Here is a 22527-nt window from a genome sequence, read left to right on the forward strand (position 1 = left end):
GTTTTTCCTTGCCACTGCTGCCTGAGTCACCTCAGACTTGCTCATAGGGGGATAAATACATACTAATAATAATCTAGAATTTTTTATTCTGTTAATTCTTTTTCTTTTATTATTCCTTATGTTTACCTTCTGCTCTATGTTTATGTTCTGTAAAGCTGCTCTGAGACAATTGTAAAAAGTGCTATACAAATAAACTTGAATTGAATTATTATTATTATTAGAAATTGTATAAATATATAAGGATCAATTATTTTTTAAACATCTAAATCAGGATATTTTCATGTTAGTTCTGGATAAAACTGTAGATATCATGCTGCTGATTACTTTTTAAAACCTTCTTTAACTGGATTCTGATTAGTCAGAACATGTTCATTCATTTTTAAGTGCTGAACCAATTTTAAAATGAAAGATGATGCAATTTTCTAACCTTTAGCAAATATTTTGAGCTTTAATTAGATTCACGTAATTACAGTTATGTATAATGTACTTTTTTTTGGCGAAAACAACCAAAGCTGTATACGGTACTGTCGGTATAGAGTCGGTCTTTAATGACGGAAATGATTCCTCCATCTGTGAGGAGAACTCTCTTCCATGGTACATTTCTCTCACACAGTGATGTGTGTTTCCTCAAATAGGACCAATTATCAGATGTGTGATTATCAGACATCATCTCAGACATCAACATCTCTTTATGTCTGATTACAGGATGAGTTAAGGGTTATGAAGATGACATGAGAGACCAGAGACCTCTTTAACTCTAGATGAAATTTTACAGAAGCTGTTGGTACAAATGTACTTTCTATAAATAATTCATTAAAATACGATTGATGTGTCCGACTCATTATTCAGTAACACTGGCTTTTAATTCCAGATCAGGAATTAACACAAAACTCCGCGATATTCCGATTTCCCGCAGATTTGGGTCGAGACGTGTCGTGGGACGTCACCCCACACGTTCAGCTGATTCCATATCCCTGTCACGTGTGTGAACAACAGTCCAGGACTCTCATAAAGAGTCATTACATCGTAAGAGTATTAAATCGAGAATCCTTTGATTTCACCAACTCAATTTGAAAAAACAAAAAAAAAGCACAAAAAAAATTGTTTGTCGCATCACAAATAAATGAAAAAACGAAAATTCTGCAAAATCTGGAATTTTTTCTTGTATTGCTTTTTGTCATTTGTGGTTTGAATTAAAATAAAAACTCTAATTCTAATTTGTCCGAGTCTGAATTTCTGTGGTTTTTGGGTCAAGTGATTTATTTTCTTATGGGTTGAATGTGAAAGGGTTAATTTTCAGGCCACATTTTGCCATGTGTTGGGTTCTTTCTTGAGCGCTCTCACGCTGAAATCAAAAACTCGGCGTTTTCCCAAGAGTGGTTTTAGAGCTGGTGAGAAAGTCTCTGGGCTGGACGCCAGAGCAAGCCTGACTGCTTGCTGCAACCCAATCCATCCCTTCTCTCGTCTTAGAAATGTCCCACTCTCATATTCTCTTTCTGGACAGGAGGCAAGTTTCCAATACAGCCGTGCTTGTGCAAGTGTGTCGTCTCTGTGTTGTTCCTGAGGGTGTAGCGGGGAACGTAGCGTAACGCTATCTCGCCTGGTCACACTGGGCTCGGCGTGAGAAACCATAACGACATGTAATGCACCGAAAAAGTTTTTCCCATTTTTACGTGATCTTTGTATCCTGATTCATGCTACAGAGAAGAAGGCCATCGGCATCTCCATTAACGCTTTATGCTCTCGCTGTGGTCTCCTGGCTTTAGTCAGCGTAAGAAAACAGATATCTGATTTGGTGTACAGTGCACCAGTGGGTCAGGCAGCTGGTGAAGGTGTGTGCCAACTCATTTATCAACCGATCTCTGAGCGCAGCGCTCAGGTTACAGAGGCTTCCAGACCATGACAATAGCCAAGGCTATAAATATCCATCCGGACAGAGGGTTTTCCACTCACCTCCTCATCTGTCTGCTGCACTGCAGCCTGAGCACGAGCATGAGCACGAACAGGAACAACAGCGCGCATGCCGACGTGCACGTATGAACCTAATGTCAAGGATGACACTCGACCTGCAAAGTCACGCCACTGTGTATAATAAAAACAGTACAGTGTGTGTGTGTGTGTGTGTGTGTGTGTGTGTGTGTGTGTGTGTGTGTGTGTGTGTGTGTGTGTGTGTGTGTGTGTGTGTGAGTGTCATGCACACGTGTACACCAACATCAAACCAGCGATGGCTTCTCATTCTCACTCAGCTGTACGTGACGTGTAGCAGAAGTGAACAGCAGCCCTGATTAAAGCTGCAGTAACAGATACCAGAAATGCTTCCTGCTGTTGAAGAGCTCATGATGGATGGACAGGAAGTGGGGAAGTGACTTTATGATCAGTTTTTAGTCTTGTATTTTAGGTCAACGTTAAACACAAACACCAGGAATAGCAGTTTGCAGTGATGATCATGTGGCAGCCAACAGATTTAGTGCACATCAGTATTTCATGCTTTTGCAGAAGCTAAGCGTATGTTCTTTAGGAGACTCAGACCAACTCGTCCAACCTGATGAGACTTTCGGACACTTTGCCGTGACAGACTTCCTGTTCTGCTCTGAGCTCCTGGTATTACAGGCTCAGCTGCATCCTGCTTTACATTTTACCTCGCTGACAGACAGCATTTCAGCCCTGTTTATACACACACACACACACACACACACACACACACACACACACACACACACACACACACACACACACACACACACACACACACATACGACTATGTTATGGAACGGAAGGTACATTGTGAATCGAGTTCAATTGAGTTTTGTAAAATTGACAGCATTGAATTTTCTCAAATCGATCAAGTTCATTTTTTGTCATTTTAACAATAAATTATCAATATTTTCAATATCGATCTAATCTGGTCTTATCTTGTGGGTGTGGCCTGTTGGGATACAGCAGCTGTATATGAAGTATTTAAACACAAACTGGATCAGTGTGGCACGGTGGCTTAGTGGTTAGCACGTTCGCCTCACACCTCCAGGGTCGGGGGTTCGATTCTGTGGATTCAGTTCGATGGTAGGTTGATTGGCATCTCTGGAAAATTGTCTGTAGTGTGTGAGTGTGTGAGTGAATGAGAATGTGTGTGTTTGCCCTGCGATGGGTTGGCACTCCGTCCAGGGTGTATCCTGCCTCGATGCCCGATGACGCCTGAGATAGGCACAGGCTCCCCGTGACCCGAGAAGTTCGGATAAGCGGTAGGAAATGAATGAATGAATGAATGAAATGATAAAATGTAAAGCGGAGAAGTGATGAAACATCAGATCACACACCAACCCTGGATCGGTCTGAGAAACCGAGCTTGTGATTATTTTTTTCTTGCGGGTTAAGTGGAACAATAAAGCAGCCTTGAGTTTAAAAGGAAGGTTGGATTCGACGTTTCTGTCTAAATAAAGACACAAATACACAGGCAATATTTTTGTTTTCCAAAATGTCAATGATGTTTGTGATCCTGAAGTTGTTTTTCATGTGAAGTTTGAGATCCTAATGATGTTCCTGTAGTGTACAGAACTGACCTTCCGAGTGCTGGAGTAATCAGACTTGAGCTGATCTCCAAACAAATGTGTCAACATGTCAGATTCGCTTAATTCGGTCACGCTGATAATTCTGTTTCATCAGCACGACTTTTCAGCCTGTAATCGGTGTCTGGAGAGGATTTGAGATATAACCTGCTAATGTTCTGTAACATCCATCTGATATCCACCCACATGCTTGCTGTCAGGCTCTGGGTGGAGTAACAGCCGGATCTTTTCAGCAGAGAGGTGTGAGGGAATTCAGCTAGGTCATGAAATCCATCAGCCAAAACTCTAGTAGCCCCATCATCGTCGTGTAGCTGTGAGATGGCTGACAGAACCCCAGATCACATAGCTGTCACCATCCTGAACCCTGAACCCCGAACCTAGTCAACGACCGGCTCACAGGTCTGGACCACATCATCGCTGTTTCTCATAGAGAAAGAAATTAGAAGATATGAGAAGCTACAGCTGCAGCAGCTCCTCCACCTGGAAAAGATCTCCCATCTTCTCTGTGTTCTGCTGCGTGCATGATGTCTGGAATTATGAAACAAATGAAACAACTCATTAGAAGCAGAACCTCGTCTAAGAGATTCAGAGGGATCTGTGCAGCTTGGCTAGAGTCACTCTCTTGAAGGTTACGGAGAACCAATCACAAGTCAAGCTGATGTCCAACTAGCCTGAATAGCCTGTGGGACCAAAAACTTATAAAACTTGACTTATTCAAAATTCTAGACGATAATAAAATCTTTAAAGTGCTTTGACAGTGTTTATATCGAGAGTCTGGTCTAATTCTACAGCATGTACTGCGTCCTGAAGTCTAACATAAACTGTGCGAAGTGTTGTTGGGTTTCTGAGCTCAGCTGTTACTTATATACAGCTTCTCGACTTTCTGTTTCTGCTCAGAGGAGTATGTGTGGTTTATCTTCCTCAGATGAATCCGTTTTCTTGTGACTAACACTTCCAGAAACAGAAGATCACAGTGCAGCAGTAACACTGGAAGAGTTGGGAGTGAATTAAGCGGCGTGTGAGATGATCACTTAGAGCGTCTCTAATCTCTTGGCGAGACGTGAAAATTAGCTAGCTAATGCCTTTTCCTTCTCTTACCATTTAAGGCAGAAATAAGTGTTAGGGATTAAGTGCCTCGATTTTTAAGATGCTATTCTGGGAGGTGACATAGATAGTGGAGGTGATGATCGGTCAGTGGCAGAACTTTCCAGAGTCCTGGTACCTTGATATATTGCTAATCACCGAGACTGTTTCTCAACTTGTGTAAGCCACATATAAGGTAATAAATCCAAAATAGTTAACACTGAAGGACTATAAGGTTCCCCTTCAACCATCCCACCATCCATCATCCATGTTCTAGTATACAAAAGAGTAAAAGGTTTCTCACAATTTCTTTGAATACGTAAGGATCCTCCTCAAGTATCATCCTCAAGAGTGAAGAGTTCACCTGCTTCTGGACGTAACAGCTTTATCTTCATGTGATGGTGCATTCACAATGTTTCATGAACAGGTTAAAAAGCAAGATTTTTCTTTAAGGAGATGTTTATTTCACATTTGTAGAAGAAGATTACACCTGTACCATGACAAGCCTGCTGAGAGGACGAGTATTTATAGCTGCTGTAACAGAAGCGACAGCAGGAACTCATTCACGAATGGCCCACAAAGCTGAACACATTTACTGTATCTTTATTTTAATTTTATTTTAACAATAACACAACACAGTGGTACCGGTATCTCATAGCAGCATCTATCACCGTATCACCTTACAGACTATGGATGTACATAAAATTAAAGTAAGTGACGTGACATACGGCTAAGTACGGTGACCCATACTCAGAATTCGTTCTCTGCATTTGACCCATCCAAAGTGCACACACACACACACACACACACACACACACACACACACACACACACACACACACACACACACACACACACAAACACACACATTATACGATACAGCAGGGAATATCAAAGTAAATAACAGGGTCATTTTATAGACCAAAAATTAACAGAATTTATCAGCTACTGAACGTCTTCCAGAAAGTTCCACAAAGAAGACCAAGTTTGCCAAAAATCGTCTGATCTTTGATGCAGATAATAAGTTAGTTGTTCCAGGGGTAAAAGACTGACGGCTGGACTTATCCACATATCGACTGAGGAGTTGACCCCAGTAATAATATGCATTTATTCGCTAGATATATGCAAACGTTCAGTACACTTTCTTTGCCACGGTCAAGCCACCGACCAGTTTTACAGTTCAGAAGGTAAACATCAGGAGACAATGCGAAGGTCTTTCCGATAATCTTCTAAATAACTTTATGGATCTCTTTCCAGTAACCTTTGATTTTATCACAATCCCGAAACACATGCATCACTGTGCCAATGTCCGTCCTACATTTGAAACATTGAGAAGAGTTGGAGAACATTCTATGAAGTCGAACTGGAGTTAGATAAGTCCTGTGGATAAATTTACAAATGTCCAATGGCCGATATTGAGACACCTGTGGGGAAAACACATGTACAAACAGATGACCGCTCATCATTACTAAAATTTGATCCTAAGTACTTTTCCCATTTCGCCCTCAGAGGCTCAAAAGTCATAGGACAAAACATATACCTCAGAGATCTTTTTCTTCAGAGTAAATGAAGAGAGGAGCTGAAACATCTACTGTATGTGTACTGCAGTAAAAGTGGAACGTCCTTAAAACTAAACAAATTCCATTTAAAATGTGAAGTCTAGCCACTTTCAGTTTGTCCACTGAGGCTCTTTTTCTTTTCTGTTGATGCTTCCAGTGAAGACGAGACTCCTAACTGTCCTTTAGTCTCAGATTAAATCTTGTTTCTGTCCCTGACTGCGGGTGGATTTTTACATGACTTGGCCTGTGTGAATTCTTTTCCTAACGTGTTGTAAGGATGAAACTTCACCATCCTCTTTCACTTCAACAAAACCCCCGGTGTTGAATTAACACCTGCTCTATTGATTTGGCTGTTTATTTTGCGTCCAGCTGCTTGAATATAAACACTGCAGGTGTTAATGGAACATTGCTGTGTGCTGGGAGGATGTACGAGGCCGTGCTGCGCCTCTGATGAAGCCTGACTCAGCAGATAACGCTGCCAGAGCTGCTTCAGCTATTCAGAAGCTGATATTAAATTTTATCTCTGAGTGTTCTTCCAAGTTTATAGCTTAAGTGGTGCACATGAACATGAGGATCGTTTACCGCAGAGCTCACACATAACTCCGTCTCGCTGCTCCGGCACCCGGGACCCCTGCTCTTGTGTTTTTTTTCCATTGTGCCTGCCAAAGATCAAAAAAGAAATGTTGATGTCTTCAACATCTTTTGACTGGCAGTGAGGTTTTGGTCAGGTTTCCTGTCTGCTCCACAATCAGCCCTGAAACCTGTTCGAAAGGTGTTTAGGATCTCACCTGGAGCATGCGGAAGTGGCAGAATCTTTTGTCAGAAGCTTTATTTGGGTAAAAACCTGAGACAAATAAACCATTAAAGGACAAATGGACAAATAACAAGGGGTCAGAACACGACAGGGTATTCACTCAAAAACTATTGAAGAACTGACAAGAAACAGGTAACGAAATCATATGGATAATGTTGCCATGGAAACTGCAAAACAAGGGGGAGAATTCATTCCTTCATTCATTCATTTTCTACCGCTTATCTGAACTTCTCGGGTCACGGGGAGCCTGTGCCTATCTCAGGCGTCATCGGGCATCGAGGCAGGATACACCCTGGACGGAGTGCCAACTCATCACAGGGCACACACACACTCTCATTCACTCACACACACACACACACAACGGACAATTTTCCAGAGATGCCAATCAACCTACCATGCATGTCTTTGGACCGGGGGAGGAAACCGGAGTACCCGGAGGAAACCCCCGAGGCACGGGGAGAACATGCAAACTCCACACACACAAGGTGGAGGTGGGAATCGAACCCCCAACCCTGGAGGTGTGAGGCGAACGTGCTAACCACGTAGCCACCGTGTCCCTCGGGGAGAATTCATGAGTCTACCAAATTATAATAAGTGAAAATCATGCCATGTGGCTAAACCTTTACCACACGCATGGAAATTCCATGTTAATGTTAATTTATATTTTGTGGTAATGCCAGTTATCATTGGAGACGACGTGATCCAAACACACATCTGATATACTTTAGTTAGAACATGCTGGGGGCTTTTCCAGTGTCTCCTTTTGCCAGTCGATGTAAGTGACTCAACACTCGATTTAACAAAACCGGGCAGTCATCTACGGAGAAAAAGCAAAGAAGTTGTTTGAGTCGAGGCTCTGACCAAAATAGGAGACATTTAGTAGGCAAATGTCTGTTAGACATTTATTACATTTAACCCCTGAGGTGGGTTAAGTGATGGTCGACATCCAGCCTGAATTTGCTACTCAGTTCCTTCAGGAGCTGTTTGTGATTTTAAAGATTTTTTTCTAAATATGCGATGGAATTTGTGGTGTTGTTTGTTGCTAGTTTTTTCCATGTACAACTATGTGAAGTCATTTACCTAATTTCTACAAGTGAAGGCACATCTGTACTGACTCTGCGAGAGCTTAGTGTTGTGTTGTCACACGATGTACCTTGATCCGAATCTGCAGGAATTCCAAATCCCTCAGAATCCTCCTCGCAGAATTTGCTCGTTAATTCCTACGATCACAAAAATCGCTGATTCCTTGGTACAACCAGAAGGTCTCATCCCTCCTCACTTAGTGTTTACTTCCTCACACACCACAGCGAATGTTAAGAACATTTAAAGAATTCACTTTTTTATCTGTTTGCATTTACATTTAATGTTGTGGAACATCTGCACAATAAGTGAGAGAGTTTCTGATGTTGCTTCTGTTATAACAACTATAAACTGTGTTTAGCATACTGTATAAACCATGTTTCCCTTTAGCAGTCTCTCTTTATTCTCTCTCTTCAAGTTAATAAAAGAAAAAAATTGCAGCTTTTCGTGTTACTGAGAAACGGACTTATGAAGCGCCGACACTGGAGTCTCCTTCCAGACATTTCTTTACATAAGAAAGATTACAGGCCCCGTACTGGCCCTGTACTGTTACACTGGAGCGTCATGCCCCTATGAATGAGCTGTTACCATGGAAACAATAATGCATTACACTGAATGTCGTCTCAAATTTTGACTGGAAAAAATATTTAATTTTTTGCTTTCTGGGGGAAAAAAAAGTTATAATAATGAATATAAAATCAACATGACATGTTGACAAAGAAGCTTTGTATAAAATCCTGCTGATGCTAAAATCTACATCAAATTCATCACTGAATATAAAGATATTTGCATAGCAATAACGTCATAACCACACACACACACACACACACAGATGAAAGTATAGAAAATGCCCTCTAATATTCTCCAACATAAAAAAATATCTGCTACATCATGTAAGGAACACTGCGTTTTCCTCATAGTTCTCAGATGAACTCTGTTAGAAAGGTCTCTTTAATCAGAATAGCATCAGTCTGTCTGAGTTCACTGGAAAACCTTCTCTTACAGAAACAGTCTGGAATTCTGTCTCGGTTTTGTCCTGCAAGTGTTTCATTCAACGCTCAGAATGGAAGTGTGTCCATGAAGATTTTCTCCACTATCGGTGGAGGAGGAACCAGGTCCTCCAGCTTCAGGTAGAAGATCCGCTGCAGACCCTGTGTGCACAAAGTCCTCAGCTCTGGAAGTTTGCTCAGCAGCCTAGACAGACATGGCTGAGATCTGCTCTGGTCTGAGCTGCTGCTGGTCATGTGGGTTCTCAGGCAGGAGATCAAGCGGTTTTGAAGTTCTTCCACGCGTTTGGGTTCCTTTAGACCATGACGATCTGAAGAGAACGTGAAAGTGAAGTGTTAGAACATGTTCATCACAGACTGAAACTGAATAAAGAGTTATGGTTAAAAAAAAACAAGTACTTTTAATAATTTGAGCTTAAACAGATTCTGCCTGGAACAGTCTAGGATAAGGAAACCCCATGTCTGGGTTCTCTACAGGATCCTAAAGAACACTTCAGAGTGTAAGATGGATCTGGTTTTAACAGTATACTCTGTGTTCTTGCCTTCTAACCCTTTAATCTGGGTGCTGCTTAGAACCTATAACGCACTCTCAATGACCAATGCTGAGAACCCTGAGGTGCCAGATAGATAATCTGTTTTTTTCTAAGAATGTACTGTATATTGTGGTTGGATTTAGTTTTCTAAAGGGGTTCTAACTTGGTATAATATAAATCCTCTTTCCTGGGAGATGGACAGAACTTGTATCTATTCCACTGATGAGCAAACTGAACCTTTTTGGAAGTCAGATGAAGCCTTTAAGAGGGTATTTTTTGTGCAGATTTCAGCTTTTAAATTTTTTTTTTTTGTTGTCCGAGACTTCTTAGAGCTTAAGGGTTCCCCTGTAGTAAAGTAATCTTAAAAAGCAAGGAACTGACTATCAAAGGAACTCATGAGGAACGCATGTAAGGGTGAACTTTGAACAACGTATTTAACCAAAGAGCATTGTGTTTAATGATATATTTCTCACCTGTGATGATGACGAGTGCTGCTAAGCAAGAGAACGATGTTATGTCCAAGCTCAGGCGATGGAGACTCTGGGAGAAGTCCATGATTGAATCAATCCAGTCTCCAAACCCTTGTACACACTGTGAGCGGTGCAGCACCACACCGTTACAGAAGATCAGTTTGTGTTCCTCTGGATTTGATCTGAAGTAACACAATGAGAGGAAAAGGTCATATTCAGTCCAGATATCTGATCATCTGAAAATTTAAAAAACTCTTCAGAGAACCTTTGTGGAGATCCTTACCTGTATGCTAATCTCAATATGAAAAGCTCAACAAACGCAGCCTCCAGCAGAAGCTCCTGGTCTTCATGACAGAAAGTGCAGAACCCAGGAATAGCCTCAGCCCATTTCTGGATAACCTCCATGGTCTCGGTGAGGAGATCATAAAACTGCTTGATGTCACTGGCGTTCACCTTTTCAGACAGGTTCTTCACATCTTCCTGGTACTAAATATTGAAAAGAATAATATGTGAGTGAACAAAAAGGGGAATCGTTGTTTTGGAGTCTGGAGGAGTTTCTCATGTTCTTGGAGAACAAGATATTCCATTTCCTTACCCTAGAGTAATCCAGTTTTGCCACAGCAGGGTTGGAATCGATGTGAGCCTTTACAAGTGAAGCGGTGATATTCACAGGAGTCACGTGGTCCGGAAGGTTCTTGGGCTTTGATGGAAGACGTCCCCTTCGACCTTTCAGACTGTCTGTTCTCACCACTAACAACACGGACAAGACAGAAGATCGGAGTTTTAATACTTTTTAGGGTTCAACCATGGTTGGTTCTAGTGTTCTAAAAGAACTGTATTTCTAACATTTCCCTTTATGGTACCACAGTGTACATTATGTTTGGTTCTAGCTTTATAAGAGCTCTCTTGATGGACATTGCAAAGAAAAGTTTAGGCAAGAAAACAGACAAAAGCAAGAACTCTTTAAGGTGCCAAATAGATATTTTATCTTAGAATGTACCCTGTTGGTTGGTTCTTGCTTTCTAAACAGGCTCTATTTCAAACTCAGCCTTTAAAAGAAACCTTATCTTTTGGGTTCTGCATAGAACAGACGGTTTCTCCTGGCTGATAGGGATGGAATGTTTTTTTTTTCTAACTTTCTGAAAAAGTTCTGTTTGTTTTCTAAAAGATGATCATCTGGCATGTTTTATCCATATTTACCTTCTTTGACCATTCCTACTGCAAGACATTTCTGAAATCGGCAAAACTGACATCGGTTCCTACGTCGCTTGTCGACTGGACAGTCCTTATTAGCAAGGCAGACATATTTTGCATTCTTCTGAACAGTGCGCTATAAAAGAAAACACAAGGCAGCAAAAAGTTACGTACAGTATTAGGAGCAGATAAATCTTTTTTCAGATAATTTGTAATTCTTGTGAACCTTGTGTCCACTTGGGTTCACTATTCACTCGTTAGAGTCATCCACAACTAACAGTTTGGTTAGAATAGTAGCTTGACGATTCAGGGACCAACTCACCTTGAAGAACCCTTTGCACCCTTCACAGGTGCGAACCCCATAGTGCTGACAGGAAGCATTGTCCCCACATACTGCACAATGTCCTTCATTGGGACTCCTTGGTTTTGTGGAAGGATGAGCCTCGACCCTTTCGACCTTTAGTACCTGATTGTGCATACATCCATTGTCAAGCTCCAGGGATGGGAACTGTAATGGAGATGGTTGGTGAAGTTGACCAAAAGCATCCTCGTCTCCAAGCTGCAGCTGGAGATCCCGGATTGGGGACTGCTGCTCAACTGGAGAGCTAATCGTGAAGAAGGAAGGCTGCTGGTGTAGAGCTGTGACTTCTGATGGCCAGGACATGGACGAAAATGGACTGAAGGCACTTTCCCAGGTTGAACCAGGATGGTTTTGGAAACCTGGGGTGGAAGGTGAGGAAGTTGCAGAAAGCGGGCTTCCATAATAATCAGATCCACATGAGGATAAGCTTTCATCCAGACAACTGAAGGCAAAGGTTCCCGGGTAGCAGCCGTAGACCTGGATTTCGTCCAGCTTGAAAGGAGACTGAACACCACGTGGGCTCGAACCTTCAACTAATGTGTCGCTAGGCGTGTTCATGACAGGCGAGACTGATGCGGTGAACTGGCAAGAGAAGGTGTCGATCTCACCAGGGTGACCCACTAGAGTGTTGATGCTGGGCAGCGATGGAGGAGAAAGCTGCTCCCTCTGTATGCTGAGATCCATACACTGCTTGTTGGAGAGACCTGAGTTTAGAAAATCAGGGCTGAAGTAGTTGCTTTCATAAGGCAGGCTTCCATACTGGGTCTCGACGCAAGGCATCGCTACTGCTGCAAATAGAGAAAGAACGTTAGGATTGACTGTCGTAATAATAAACCTATGCAAACATTTGCTTACACTATCTGCTAGCACGTCTACATTTCACAGGTGCACGAGACCATAACTCATATGCCAGAGCCACTTCAAAGGTATCTTAGCACTTCTAAGTGGCACAGATCCCAAATCCCCGACTCCCGAGCTACCGCCGTAGTCGAACCTAACCTAAACTACAGAGGTACTTCAGAGAGGCCGGGTTCTGCGTAAACGATCTACTTGCTGAAAGAAGCTTCATACCGAGCTGTTAATGCACACTCTACAGGTCATGTACGAATCACGACATTTGGGAGTATGTCAGAATTGGGTTTCAGATAAAGACAGCATGCAAGTCAACACGGAGAAGGTGTGAAGGCCAACGCAGGCTGCCCGAGCTCGGGTAAACGTCCACCAGGATGTTTTACGTTTTAGAAATGAGCACTAGACTAAAGAGCTATATTTTTAATCTAGCTGTATTGAAGCATTAAGCAGAATGAAAGCGTTCTCCAAGACCTTCAGGCAACACATTTTACAGCGTTATAATCTAATAACGGTATAAAATCACTACCACATGTAGAGCTAAAAATAAACAACGTACTGTAGGTGATTTTTATAGTGACACAAGAATAGAAATAAACACCAGTTGTAGTACTTGGATTTATTTATACTGTATCTGATGTAACAACATATCGCAAAGAGACTTACCACGGTTCATTTTCCTACTTAGTATTGTGAAAAATTCTAAACTAACTGCTTGTGGATTTGTTTTTTCTTCCTTGCTCTAAAATATAGAATTTTTAAAAACTTTGAATTCAAAGGTTTTGAAAGCAATGCAAATGTTTCCCACATTTATTTGTATGACTTGGCAGCTGTGGGGTATCACAAGAATCTGCCAAGTTACACATTATCTAAGTAATATCTACTTAAAATCGAGGTTCTTTCATCTTCTTTAATCTGTTTGCTATTTTAGGCCACTGGTGTAGACGTCCTTGACCTCCGAAACTCTGTGAGCTTCCTGACCTCTAAGGAGACAGTCGCATCTCGCGGCTGTGAACTCATATGGAACACATGCCTTGTCTGATACTTAAACACATCATAAAATGTGCACAAGAGCGAGGTCACAAAGCCATGCAATACCCCAGTGCTGCCATCTTTAGGGTCATTGATCATCCTAGTAAATCTCATGGGGGTGAATCTGAGAGGCTATGAAATGAATCACATGAGTTATGGTGTTCACTCCTGCTGGATTTTATATCAGCTTGATTGATATACGTTTGATTACCTAACACATACATTCATATTAGTTAATAGTTTAATAACTGCTTATTTCTATAATAATAATAATAATAATAATAATAATAATAATAATAATAATGCTAGAAAATAAAATTGTGGTTTAGATTTATATCTAGCTTGTATCATACGTATATGGTATATGGTCTGCAGTTCAAAGTGTTTTATATGAATGTAAAATAAAAAGTAAATATCGATTTTAGATTTTTAGCATCAGAAGCACTTTCATCTTTCATAGATCATGGACTTGTGAACAAACTGCCTTATTTTTCTCTGTAGCGTTTACTTACTACACTTTATTTTCCCTAGATCGTCTCTGAATCCAGGGAGGAACTCATACACAAAGAGGTTAAAGAACTTTCTTATTTATTTATTTATTTATTTGTTTGTTTGTTTGTTTGTTTGTTTGGTTTTTTTATTTCTTATTTGTTTGTTTGCATATTTTTATATGGTGTATATTGGCAACAAAGGTGACAGTAACCCTGTAACACACACTAACACTGTCACAGACACTAACACTGTGACACACACTAACACTGTCACAGACACTAACACTGTGACACACACTAACACTGTCACAGACACTAACACTGTGACACACACTAACACTGTCACAGACACTAACACTGTGACAAACACTAACACTGTCACACACTAACACTGTCACAGACACTAACACTGTCACACACACTAACACTGTCACAGACACTAACACTGTCACAGACACTAACACTGTCACACACACTAACACTGTCACACACTAACACTGTCACACACACTAACACTGTCACACACTAACACTGTCACACACACTAACACTGTCACAAACACTAACACTGTCACAAACACTAACACTGTCACAGACACTAACACTGTCACACACACTAACACTGTCACACACTAACACTGTCACAAACACTAACACTGTCACAAACACTAACACTGTGACAGACACTAACACTGTCACACACACTAACACTGTCACAGACACTAACACTGTCACAGACACTAACACTGTCACACACACACTAACACTGTCACACACACACTAACACTGTCACACACACTAACACTGTCACACACACTAACACTGTCACACACACACTAACACTGTCACACACACTAACACTGTCACACACACACTAACACTGCCACACACACTAACACTGTCACACACACTAACACTGTCACACACACTAACACTGCCACACACACTAACACTGTCACACACACTAACACTGTCACACACACACTAACACTGTCACACACCCACAGTCTGTAAAACAAGGCTTATAAACTACCACAGTCATTGATAATGGCATTTAAATTAAGTCATTAATAAACTCCTACCTTTAGAACAGTATCCGTGCGGTCTGTGTATAATTGAGAGAGTTTAATTCCACACAGAAGCGCAGTGAGAGAGACCTGTGTAGAGCAGTGAGAGTAGTGACAGCAGTGACAGCAGTGACAGCAGTGACAGCAGTGACAGCAGTGACAGCAGTGAGCTCTACAGGTCCACTTACATCTCCAGACACTCTGCACTTCTACGCCACACCTGACCGATATATTTTACCGTGACGTCGCCCCGGAGGAGTGGCATTGCCATATAAGGACTGTAATCTCGGCGGGGTTTCCGGATCAAGAGCCAATCCGGTGCGTGGCGCCGTACGTGTGCCCACGCGCCCTTTGACGCACACGCGCTACCGGGATTCCATTGACGCAATACAGAGTGCGGAACCGCGCGCGCTCGCGCTAAAAATAGACGCACGAGCCGCTGCTTTTCTCTGACTATAAAAACAACAAAAGCGGAGTGACGTCATCACGCAAAGACGGGAAACAGTGGGTTTGGACGTTTTAATTACATCCATGATTTACATTTATATTTACAGCAGGACCGTTTACTGCGTGTTCATCTTCATATAGAATGTATATAATATTTTACATTTATAAACAAGTTCAAGCGTTACATTCGATTCGGTGTTATAATATAATATAATATAATATAATATAATATAATATAATATAATATAATATCAAATAAAAATAATAATGATAATAATTAATACATATTTCAGTAATATTTTTATAGCTAACACTTTAGAAATATTTAAACCATCAGAAGGTTATGAGTTCAAATCCCAATTCTGTCAAGCTTCCATGTTTACGGCCTTCACTGAACCTCCGACTGATCCGGTGTGTTCTGGTGGAGAACGTCTGCCATCACCAAGCACACACTCAATACACAACTGTACATATCTGCACTCACACATCATCTCCTGTCCTGAACAGTCTCCTGGCCTAAACCGTCTCCTGTCCTAAACCATCTCCTGTCCTGAACAGTCTCATGTCCTGAACCATCCGCACAAGTTTACACACCTGCACTTTATGTGGAACTGCGTATTTGTGCGTCGTCCCTAGTTCTGTTTTATTTTATATCAGAAATGTAAAACTCTGCTAGCAAACAAGGAACTGCTCACTGAACAGATCTCTGGGACTCACAGAAAACATTACATTACATTAAGAAAGAGAATAACATAGTTGTAAATAGACACTGTTTTTTTTAAATATAAATGTATCTATATATTTTTATATTAAAATAAATAAATTCCTAAAGTATAGCTGTCCTCTAGTGGACAAAAAATGGACAAAATAAAAAAAATGAAAAGTTCTTTATTTTCATTCTTGTTTTGCTAACGTTAAGTATAAAGTTTTCTAGAGTTTTCTATAGCAGCAGCTGTAACAGTAGTTAGAATAAAGTCACAACAGGAACCACCTGACTTTAGACACATGAAATGTAACTGTAAGCTGGTTGGGATAATGCTGTGGTTTAAGAGGGAAAAATGCTTTGTGACCTGCTGTTACAGGAAAATAATCAATGTGAGGGATGGAACTGTAACTCTGTACAGACATGTGATCATGTGAGTCACCCTGAGATATTATTGCTATTTGTTACTTCGGGATGTTTTCATTCAGGATAGTGAGAGAACTCGTGATCTGCAGCCAACCTCTACCATCATCTGTTCTCGCGGGCATTTCAGACCTCTCTTCGGGGCAGATATAGCCATATCCTGTATCCTTGAACTAATTACCCCTCTCAATTCTTCACAGGGCATCTCCACACTGGGAAACCAAGGGGTAGAGGAGGGAGGTGTGGTGTTTTATTTTTAATGCACAGTGAGAAATCCCAGGAGAGATTCCATGTTATCACACTTTATGTACACACACACACTCGTTTCCTTGGTGGCGCACGACTTTAAGGTGGTCTTTCTAAACAGAGTCGCTCAGCTGCTCACTCTCTGAACAGCCATTATGCTGACAAGCTGCAGGGATCCGAACACACATACACACACACACACACACACACACACACACACACACACACACTCACACACTCACAGCACAGGAGAGCCTCGCTGGTATTGTTTGCATTGAGCTGTCAGCACTTTCCTAAGTGAGCAGGCCAAGAGGAGTGTGTGTGTGTGTGTGTGTGTGTGTGTGTGTGTGTGTGTGTGTGTGTGTGTGTGTGTGTGTGTGTGTGTGTGTGTGTGTGTGTGTGTGTGTGTGTGTGTGTGGGCACAGCAGCTGTCTTGTCCTCAGAGAGCTGCAAGGTTGTGTATAACATGCTTTAGATAACCATAGAGTCAATCAAACATTCGAGATCTTTAATCTGTTACTGAATTTCCTGCAATGGAAAACACTTTTATTTATTTATTTATTTATTTGTTTGTTTGTTTGTTTGTTTGTTTGTGTGTTTGTTTGTTTGTTTGTCTATCTATCTATCTATCTATCTATCTATCTATCTATCTATCTATCTATCTATCTATCTATCTATCTATTTATTTATTTATATTTCTCACCCTGACACTGTGATCTGATTATTTTCTCAACACACAAACACAATAAATTCAACAAAAAATGGAAGAAATAAGTAATAAAGCATGATTTATATAATCAAATCTCTCAGTATTTTCAAGTTTATAAGGTTATAAGGTTACAGTAGAGTGTAAAATGCATCATATTGTCGTGTTCTGCTCCGAGTTTTATTTAAAGTGATGTGCATAAGTATTCACACCCCTTTGCACATTTTGTAGAGTTAAATGTCTGAAAATTAAACTTAACTGGGATTTTATATCATAAATCTGCTGAAAATGCCTCACAATACTAAAGTGGGGGGAAATCAGTTTGGGTTTCAATTCGTTTTTACAAATATGAAATAAAAAACTTGTGATTGCATAAATATTCACACCCCACCCCATCCCAAGAATCAGGTGAATTTCTAACGATGTGTATATATATTTCAGAAAATGTTAATTGAAGGGACTTTTATTTTTATGCACACTCTATGAAATTACAGTACCGGTGTCAAATTGCAGTGCTTACAGTTGAGATATTATTAAAGCTCTTATTCTTCTGCTTTTCAGCTTTACCGAGACAATGCGGGTGTCACATGCAATATTCACATCCACACTTGGTTTACGATGACACACTCTGATCTACACAAAGGGAGCACGGTACACCAAGTGGGTCAATAATTACGTGCAACAGTCACTACAATGATTCTGAAAGATGAGACATGCAGCAACAAAGCTGACTCTAAAGCACGACTGCAAGACTCTGGATTGCTGATGTGGATTATTGGACAGAGTTCAGAGTAGACTGAGGAACTGAGGATACCACATTGTGTTTCATTTATTTTGTTTCATTCCACTGTTTTTATGTACTTTGAATTCTAAACACTGTCAGAACGAAGCGTTACAGCACTACTGAACAAAATAGAGCCAGATAAATATTGTCGGAGTTCTCTTTTTAAAAGAGGTTTCTTCTTTTTAACATAAGAAAAAAAACTTTCTTTTTGTCATACATTAGAGCACAGTGAAATTCTTTCGGTCAGAGCGTACGTTCAGCCATGACACAGCGCCACCAACTGCCCCCGAAGCCACTAAATGTACAGTAAATGATTCAGATAAACTCACAGCTTGGTGTATAATACAACATATTTATCATCTCTACATAACTATATATCCTTTATCAGTCCATACCATTATATTTGTATATATGTATATAAACGCATTTTAAATACAACATGAGTGTGTATTTATATATAAACAGTTAAAGTTGTCTACATGCAGTGTGTCAAAGCTACTCCCATACTGTAGATATATACATCCAGCAACCACGCCGCCATCTTGGAACAGGGGTCTTGTACTTCGAATTCATGGACGATGCCGGACGTTTGTGCTGCATTTGGATGTTCAAATGAATGAAAACTAAAAACCAGACAGCAAGGGTTTACATTACACAAGTGAGAATGTGTTTTATGATATTGAATGTTACGGAATTATATTTCTGGTTCCGTTGGTTTGTTTCAGTCCTTGGTTAACGACCGCCGCTAATTTACATTTACGGCATTTAGCAGACCCTTATCCAGAGTGACTTACAACTGAGCAACTGAGGGTTAAGTATGGGGTCAGAATTGTTTCGTTATTCTGAATAAATACACTATGATCCACAAATAAATATAAAGAGTTTCACAAATATTCTTACAAATTTCACAAAAAGAAATGAAATTCACAAATAAATAAAATGGGATTTGCAAATAAAAAAATATTTATAAATTGTATTTATTTGTGAATGTCTTCCTGCTCATTAGTGAATCGCGTTCTGTGCATTTGTGGATTTGAAACATTTCTAACGTCAAGAAGTGCACAAGAATCCACAAATAGGTGACTCCGCCCACCGTCTACTCCAGCCAATCACGTTCTGATTTACTCGCTCTTACACTACCCCTGGACCCATTGATGATGCTGAAATCGTTTCCATAGAAAGCAGAACTGAACTAACCCTTAGTGCTGGCTACAATCCATACAGGGTTACCAGATTGGGCTCGAATCTGCGACAAATGTTTTTTATTTGTTTTTTTTATCGTATTTTGCAGCACATATTACACTGTGATAGTGCGAGTAAATCAGAACGTGATTGGTTTGAGGTAGACCGTGCCACGATTGGTCAACGCCACGAGACCGTTGTCCGATTGGCTGGAGTAGACGGTGGGCGGAGTCACCTATTTGTGGATTCTTGTGCACTTCTTGACGTTAGAAATGTTTCAAATCCACAAATGCACAGAACGCGATTCACTAATGAGCAGGAAGCAATTCGCAAATAAATACAATTTATAATTTTTTTTTATTTGCAAATCCCATTTTATTTATTTGTGAATTTCATTTCTTTTTGTGAAATTTGTAAAAAAAATTTGTGAAACTCTTTATATTTATTTGTGGATCATAGTGTATTTATTCAGAATAACGAAACATTTCTGACCCCATAGTTAAGGGACTTGCTCAGGGGCCCAGCAGAGGTAGCTAATCTCATAGATATCTACACCTAGACGTCGCCTATACGGCAGTTCATTGGAACGAATAGAGCCGCCATCTTGGAACAGGGGACCCACTCCTCATTAATGCATCAGCGTCAATGTAGGCAACAGAAATAAAATCACCATAAATCGTCATTAATGGGATTTTCTAGTTTTTTTTTTGGTTCGTTCCAACGGTCAGACCTGTATTTATCATTGAGTCCAGAGAAAATTTAAGGTTTTGATATAATGATATAAGTATGTTTAAGATAATCTACTTTTTCACAATGTAATACATAGTATACATGTATACATATGTATATAAACGCATTTTAAATACAACATGAGTGTGTATTTATATATAAACAAATCACCAGAAATAAAATCACCATAAATCATCATGAATGCGATTTTCTAGTTTTTTTTTTGGTTCGATGCAACGGTCAGACATTTATTTATCATTGAGTTCGGAGAAAATTTAAGGTTTTGATATTAAGATAATCTACTTTTTCACAATATAATACATAGTGCTAGTAGGTCTAAGTTTATTAGTTACATTCTTCCACTTCAATAAACTTCAAATGAACAATCACTACTTACCTTATAGCCTACTGCATGTAACACTACTACAATGGTGTGACTATACATGTTTATTTAAACATTTAAATTGTATAATGTCATTAAATATGTCCTTAAGTGAAGTAACTCGATAAAAGATCATTCTGCTTTTGTTAAGTCCAGAACAATCTAATAAAATATGTTTGACAGATAAGGGAATCTTACAAAACCTACGTAAAGTTGGGTCTTCACCTTTAAGCAAAAAAAACATGGGTCAATTTTCATTTTCCTTATTAAGAGCTTTGGAATCTACAAACAAAATAAATCCATAAGTATTTAGTGTACTTCAAGGGACATAGCCATGTGAGAGCAGAGTAAAGGGCCTGGCTGAAAAGGTTTGTTCCCGTTTTTGTTTTTTTGTAAACCATTTCTGCTTTTTCCCGTCACGTCGTAGCTCATCAGATACAATCGGGATAAACAGCTAGATTTTTAACAGATTTGTACAACATCTGTAAACTTTGAACACCATCTCACTGTTTTCTCCTATTGCAACTTAAACATACTGTAGTGTTTAATTCTACACATTTTTAACAAGAATAATATGTGAAAAATCTTGTGCAAAACTCAGTACTGTCTCACTGTTTTCTCTTACTATTTAAGTAAAACTAATACACTGTAAATGCACTTAATGTATTCAAGAACATACCTTTTACAAATGTCCAACAAAAATTATTTGTTCGAAATCTGTATCTTTAAAATTGCTTTCTGTTTTCTTCTTATTATTATTATTATTAAAAGCAGACTGTAAAATACAAAAAATAAAGCATTGCCTATAAATGAAATTAGGTGGGTGAAAAATCTCTCTTGCAGTCTGTGCCTCCTTTAAATTGGGAAAAAATAAAGCATTTATTTAAAACGAGATCAATAATAAAAAAAAGTGTAACATGGTCAGTCCTGGAACAAATGTACTGTAACAAGCCAACAGTGTAACATCATTGAGGAAACATAAGTACCACCTCTTAAACATTACCTCAACTTTTAAAATGGCGTTAATCAGAAGAGAAAATTGAACCATGTGCGTTCTATCTGCGCATGTGCGCCATCTGCTGATCAACGTGCGGTACGGCAGAAGCAACACAACTTGTTTCATTCATTTAACGTAAGTGAATTTTTTTATAGAATTTTGTCAAAACAAATATTTTAATTTTAATGCACAAACTTAAGATAATTATAAAATCCAAAATTATTTATATTCTTTGAACCAACAACAGCCGTGTTTCATTTTTTTGAGTGTACTACATCTCAAAGTGGGTTGAGGCCTTCCCATTGAAAAGCAAAATGGCAGCTGAAGTTGCAAAACTCTGTTCTATTATCTATAAACTATTATCTACAGAAGAATACTGAGTGATCAAGGATGAGAATGAAGTAAGTGCTTTTTAAAAAAAAATAGTTGTAAGGGGATTTTTGCAATTGTTTTGCATTCTCAAAATATATATATTTTTAAAGATCAACCATAAACTTTGTGAACTGCTGCACAATAAAAGAAGTGTCACAGCAGCCTATAACCCCAAACGAATGGCGAGATTGTACTTCTGAAACAAGGGGTGGAACTTTTAGAATAAACCATTATCTATTTTTTACTGTCTTATTCTTGAATAGAACCAAAGGATGCATTTAACTCACATGGTACATTGTCAACTGTATTATATGGTTTTCATGCACTGTGTAATATTTTAAATGTTAATATTTTCCTTTAATAATACCTGGATCATCCCATGATTTAAGCACAAGCTATCTCACAAATGCTCTAAACTCATGTATTTTTACTGATTTATTTTGAGCAATCAATC

The 22527-nt window shown here is 39.6% G+C and overlaps 1 protein-coding gene across 2 annotated transcripts; it reads right to left on the minus strand.

Moving 5' to 3' along the window:
* Positions 1-8722: 8722 nt before the first annotated feature.
* LOC113661979 (nuclear receptor subfamily 4 group A member 1-like) lies at positions 8723-15309 on the minus strand. 2 transcript variants are annotated; one of them, XM_027176550.2, is made up of 7 exons: positions 15118-15309; positions 11626-12452; positions 11310-11439; positions 10705-10859; positions 10393-10595; positions 10113-10291; positions 8723-9417 (listed from the first exon to the last, which is right to left on the minus strand). In XM_027176550.2, exons 2-7 carry the CDS (start codon positions 12442-12444, stop codon positions 9158-9160), a joined length of 1746 nt encoding a protein of 581 aa, XP_027032351.1. In that variant the 5' UTR covers positions 12445-12452; positions 15118-15309; the 3' UTR covers positions 8723-9157. The 2 variants fall into 2 exon arrangements, with proteins under 2 accessions (XP_027032351.1, XP_047666338.1); XM_047810382.1 differs by having other exon boundaries at positions 11626-12449; positions 15118-15308.
* Between the last annotated feature and the right edge of the window lie 7218 nt (positions 15310-22527).

Source organism: Tachysurus fulvidraco, chromosome 2, assembly GCF_022655615.1.
Source record: "Tachysurus fulvidraco isolate hzauxx_2018 chromosome 2, HZAU_PFXX_2.0, whole genome shotgun sequence".
Taxonomy (NCBI): domain Eukaryota; kingdom Metazoa; phylum Chordata; class Actinopteri; order Siluriformes; family Bagridae; genus Tachysurus; species Tachysurus fulvidraco.

Bases quoted from the DNA above. Each gene is read 5' to 3' on its own strand.
- LOC113661979 (XM_027176550.2), bottom strand. From the start codon at position 12,444: ATGCCTTGCGTCGAGACCCAGTATGGAAGCCTGCCTTATGAAAGCAAC. The intron at 10,860-11,309 runs GTAAATATGGAT...CCGTGTTGTTAG, and splicing joins AGTAGGAATGGTCAAAGAAG to TGGTGAGAACAGACAGTCTG. The intron at 10,596-10,704 runs GTAAGGAAATGG...TTCAATATTTAG, and splicing joins CAAAACTGGATTACTCTAGG to TACCAGGAAGATGTGAAGAA.